Source organism: Trachymyrmex cornetzi, unplaced genomic scaffold (assembly GCF_001594075.2).
Source record: "Trachymyrmex cornetzi isolate Tcor2-1 unplaced genomic scaffold, Tcor1.1 scaffold113, whole genome shotgun sequence".
Lineage (NCBI taxonomy): Eukaryota > Metazoa > Arthropoda > Insecta > Hymenoptera > Formicidae > Trachymyrmex > Trachymyrmex cornetzi.
This window is the reverse complement of record NW_017295687.1, coordinates 125,738-130,938: the sequence shown is the minus strand read 5'-3', so window position 1 is coordinate 130,938 and position 5,201 is coordinate 125,738. Positions and strand designations below refer to the sequence as shown.

Sequence of the window (5,201 nt, the reverse complement as noted above, 5' to 3'; positions counted from 1 at the left end):
AAAAAATTAATTTTTTAACGTCCTAGAAACTAAAAATCCATCTTCAATGAAACGCTAGCATCAATAGAAGAGAAGTTCGTTTTTAACTTTTTGTGTAATTCTGCAAATATATGAATATTATTCTTAAATACATACCGTAAATGATATTTATATGTGTATTTTGTATAAACTTTTTTCTTGTTATTTTTTTGCTTTTATTTAAAAAAAAATTGGTTGTTCGAAGAGCGCGTAACTGAAAAGAAATATATTTGAACCGAAATATTTCCAAAATTTATACAATTGTGTTTTATTTTTAATGCACTTTAATGCAATCGCGTTTCATTTTTAATGATAGAAAAATGTGATAATTGTTTTTTTGATTTTTCTTGAAGTTTTGCTTCTTTTTCTGGGCTGAAATTTATCGCTTGATCAAATATCTTGCGTATCATTTTATTGATAACTGCACGGAAGATTGAGAATTTTAAAACGTAACACAATAAAAATCTGAAATAATTGAAAAAAATAATATTATAGAAAAATATACGTAATTTGTAATACATAATTGTATATTTAATATTCTGCTATCTAGACCTGTTAACTCTACGTTAATAAATTAAGTGTATTTACATGCTCACCTCCAGCTTTTATAAGTAATCCATTCCGCGTAATTCATTGACGTATATAAATGCGTCATGCTTATATTTAACGTATCCATTGCTAATAATGCCATCACCTTATAAGGCATATAGATCCAAGGATAGTAATTCAGTGGTTCGACGAGACATCTCGTCATGTGCTCCCATTCTGGTGTAACATCCTTAAAATTAGGTACTATCCAATATTGATAAAGATCTCGAGTGCGTTGCTTTATTTCATCGAGACTGCCACGACAGAAGTTGTGCCTAAAGAGAAATTATAAAATATATATGTTTTAAAAAGAGTATCTAAAATATTACAATTTTTACTATTGCTAAGTATATGTACTCATTCTCCATCCCGAGATAATGCCCGTAACATCTCCACATATGACAAAAGGCTTCCATATCTTCATTGGTCGCATTATGCACTCCGATCTTTTCTGGACAGAGCAAAATTAAACTTATAAAACTGCATTGTATACCTGCCATGTCCGCATTATTCATGCCTTTCGGTTTGTATGGCGACTTGTCAATTATGATATAAGGACGTTGTCCGTGTTGTTCAAGTGGACATGCTGCAGTAAAATCTTTTAGAAAAAATTTGCGATCTGGGCACCATAGCTCCGCGATTTTGGACTCGTTATTGATTTGCACGTTATCGAGCTTGTGCATTTTTTCTTGAATCATTAAATGCATTCTGCGCGCAAATTGCATATCTTTATAAGCTGGCGTTCCTTCAATCCAAGGCTCTCCGTTGTACCAATTAAAGAATCGTTGTATGGTCGAGGAATATCTTGTGGAAATTAATTACATTATAATCAATTAAAAAAGTATACATTAATTGATAATATCATATCACGAAATTAGCGTATATGATATAATAAGGTTTAAAATGGACACGGGATAAATATTAGATAGTTTAAAAATACTATAGCAGATAATTTCGTGAAAAATTGGTTTACGATTAACAGACAATTTCGCTGCTCAATGTTAGCAAATCTTGTCTCTCTATGTAAGTCAAAGTGTATGTATTTAATAACAATTAAGATTTAATTGCAAAGTACTAAATTTAATAAAGTACCTTTTAAATCCTAAATATGGCGTATGAGAACGCTTTGATATGATAATTGGTCTTAGAGCCTCCTCAAAAGAATACACATGCATAATACCTAGTATTTTGGAAATGAGAAGTGAAGTATAATTTTCACGCACAAATTTCTGTCCTCTGCGATATTTATCCACGTCCAACCATTCTGGTATTTCCATCAGTGATCGACTGTAATTTCCTTGGCGAAAAGAAGCTGGAATGAGGTCCAACAATGACTTTGGAACGTTTGGAAAGAATGTAGCGATGTTCTCATTTATCCACACACATTGCTTCTGTACAGTCCAGGTGTCGAAGTCATTCGGAAATAATTCTCGATCGAATATGCTCTTTAACATCATTACGTATCTACATTCACTTGAATTTTTCATACTTATAGAATTTCCAATATTCATAAACATGCTGTTAAAAACCGTTATATTTCACAGAAAGATTCGTTATATGCAAACGAAGGATTGCTAAATATCATTCAAGCTGATAACTTATTTCTTTCATCATCCTTTTTATACATATAATGTTCATTCGTGTTTATTTTCATCTTCTGGTTACTGACTTCTTCTTCTTCTTCTTCTTTTTTAATTAATCCCACAGCCTAACTGACCGATACTGAGCCACTGATGGTCTTCGGAATAAATCGTAAAATCGGAATGCAATGTATCAGCTACCTCGAATCGGGCAAGTAGAACAAAAAATAATGTAATCAAAATGGAAATGGCGAGGTGCCCCTTCAGACACTGGGCGCCTACGACTATAAGACTTCTGCGCCGCACGGCGCGCGTCCAGACGAATGAAGGAACTGTGAGTAGTGTGATGTAATTGCACAGTCTAACTAATGGTCACGCTTTTCAAAAATATAATTGAGGTGACGCAACACAAAAGGAGACACGTCCGACCCGAGTGGTCTCACAAGACTCTTCTGATTACTGACCAGTAAAAAAAGTAATTTATATCAACGTCATCGATTTAATGCTGATTCACTGTTGATGTTGATGAGTTTCTGGGGGGGGCGGTGTTTATAGTCCGTTCTTATTTGAAAGCCATCTTAAATAATGCATTAAAAATAAAAATAAACAATCCATTCAAAGCTAATAATAGAGTCAAGGCCGATAAAGGTGCCAACGATTAAATTATAATACCATTAATTATTTTCCATAATGCGTAATCTTCTTTATTATGAATAATGTCTTAAGATAAGATATAATACTTATTACTCTAAGCTAATACTCTCTGATTCATGACATCTTAAAGGTGACTCTACAAGGTGTAATATAATTCGACATCGATTTCATTGTCATTTCTCATTGGGTAATATTGAGCAGTAATACCAAATCGGTAATACAATGCATTAATATTTTTAGTATTTTTACAAACTTACACGCGCGCGATTATTATAATATTAATAATATAACACATCACTCAATAAGTCCCGGGCCTGACATAATAGATGGCGCACTAATAACAAATCCATATAATTTTTAGAAAGTACTAATCTTCAAACGATATGAATTAAAATTTCACGACAATCGGACCTTTACTTTACAAGTTACAGTGGTTTAAGTGACGCTACTTTTGCATTCTTTAAAACAATGGAAAAATCTGAATTTCGTATGTCGATTGGCAAAAGTACGCGAATTGGGCTTCGAATTGCTTCCCCATCCACCGTATTCTCCAGATCTGGCACCCAGCGACTTCTGGCTGTTTGCAGATCTTAAAAGAATGCTCCAGGGACAGAGATTTAGATCAAATGGTTATTGCGGAAACTGAGGCGTATTTTGAGGCCAAAGACAAACCGTTCTACAAAAAAGGCATCGAATTGTTAGAGAAGCGTTGGAATCAGTGTATCACCCTAGAAGGAGACTATGTTGATGAATAAAATCGAATTTTGCCTAAAAGTTGTTGTTTTATTAGTTAGGCCCGGGACTTATTGAGTGATGTGTTATTTTACTTTAGTTTTATGTACTGTATCTATTGCACTTCTGTAACATACTGTGATATGGATCCTAATAAAGCGATACTGACGCTCAAGAATCAAACTCCAGATCACACACACACACACACTGTTAGTATTTTACGCCAATCAATCCATCAATATTAAATATTAATCACTAGATTACCGATATTTATGCAAAATAACTGAATATTAACTAAATATTTTTGTATAAAATGCATATTTTGCATAAATTTTATATTTGCGTAAATCGAGCATATTATTTGCATAAAATGTATATTTTGCATAAACTTTACCAATTTTCCATAAATTTTATCAATTTTCTTGAATTTCTAGTCTGTAAACTATGTGAGGAAATTACTAAACCTCATCTACCAATCTCATACCACTATTGCTCACTTTGTAAATTAAAATATAAAAATCTTGTAACCAAGAGAATCCCACGAAGAACGAGTTTTATTACTTGTAACAGATGCAGCTGCATATATGTTAAAAGCTGGAAGAGATCTTAAAATCTTCTATTCAAACGTTATACACCTAACATGCATGGATTCAATAGAGTGGCTGAAGAAGTTCGCCTTCACTTTTCTCTCGTTACTACTGTAATACCTTCAGTAAAAAAAATATTTCTGAAAGCTCCGCTTCGTATAGAAGAATATCGAGCAAAATTGATAAATATTCCATTACCACCTGAACCAATTTTAACAAGATGGGGAATATGGCTTGAAGCTGCACTTTTTTATGCAAATAATTTAACTGGCATTCGAGAGGTATGCATTAATTTATTTTTTTGATCCAGTAATTAAAAATAAAATTGAACTTGATAAAATAAAATTGTGATTTGATCACAGATTGTTGAGTCTTTCAATTCAAAGGATGCTACGTCGATTGTTTCAGCGAAGAGTGTGCTTGAAAATCCACAGCTTGTCAGAGATTTATTTTGCATATCGTGTATATATGCTGCATAAATAATGCATTTTTTGTGCATATTTTGCATATCTCGATATGCATCCATTTGCATATTTCGATATGCAAACAATTTAAAATGGTTAAAAATAGTGAAACTTACAGGACTCTTAATATTCAAGATACAATGTAGTAAAAAAAAGTTTATAAGAGTCAAGCAACAATAAAATTTTTTATAATTAGGTCACCACAAATGTATTAAATATAAAAATATATACAAAATATAAATTACGAAGCTCCAACATAAGAAAAAATCTTCAACGTTACGGAATACTATAGGTATATTACATGTTTTGGCCTTGTGTTTAGGCACTCTTCAGATATACAAAATTATAACGCAGTAAATCCTTAAAAATTTAAGACAGACGGTTTTGTTAAAAAAATAAGAAAAGATTAGAGTTTTCTTATTTGAAACGGAATAGCTCGTCAAGCGATTGGATGACCGTTTGCGAAATTTCTAATCATTCTAGTGAAACATAAAAAAAGGTTATATGTAATCAGAACTGTAATATAAAACTAAGCCAGACCGTCTCTGTGGTGAAAAAACCCACCTCTGAGTCCACAA

The 5,201-nt window shown here is 32.3% G+C and overlaps 1 protein-coding gene across 2 annotated transcripts; it reads right to left on the bottom strand.

Annotated features, from left to right (window-relative positions):
* Nucleotides 1-289: 289 nt before the first annotated feature.
* Nucleotides 290-2,624, bottom strand: LOC108764326 (uncharacterized). Of its 2 annotated transcripts, none has more exons than XM_018512500.1 (4): nt 1,699-2,624; nt 964-1,410; nt 615-881; nt 290-483 (listed from the first exon to the last, which is right to left on the bottom strand). In XM_018512500.1, the coding sequence occupies exons 1-4, from the start codon at nt 2,121-2,123 to the stop codon at nt 303-305; spliced, it is 1,320 nt and encodes a 439-aa protein (XP_018368002.1). In that variant the 5' UTR covers nt 2,124-2,624; the 3' UTR covers nt 290-302. The 2 variants fall into 2 exon arrangements, with proteins under 2 accessions (XP_018368002.1, XP_018368010.1); XM_018512508.1 differs by having other exon boundaries at nt 1,830-1,869.
* Nucleotides 2,625-5,201: the final 2,577 nt, after the last annotated feature.

Bases quoted from the DNA above. Each gene is read 5' to 3' on its own strand.
- LOC108764326 (XM_018512500.1), bottom strand. From the start codon at position 2,123: ATGTTTATGAATATTGGAAATTCTATAAGTATGAAAAATTCAAGTGAA. The intron at 1,411-1,698 runs GTACTTTATTAA...AATTTCCACAAG, and splicing joins CCATATTTAGGATTTAAAAG to ATATTCCTCGACCATACAAC. The intron at 484-614 runs GTGAGCATGTAA...CAATTATTTCAG, and splicing joins ATTACTTATAAAAGCTGGAG to ATTTTTATTGTGTTACGTTT.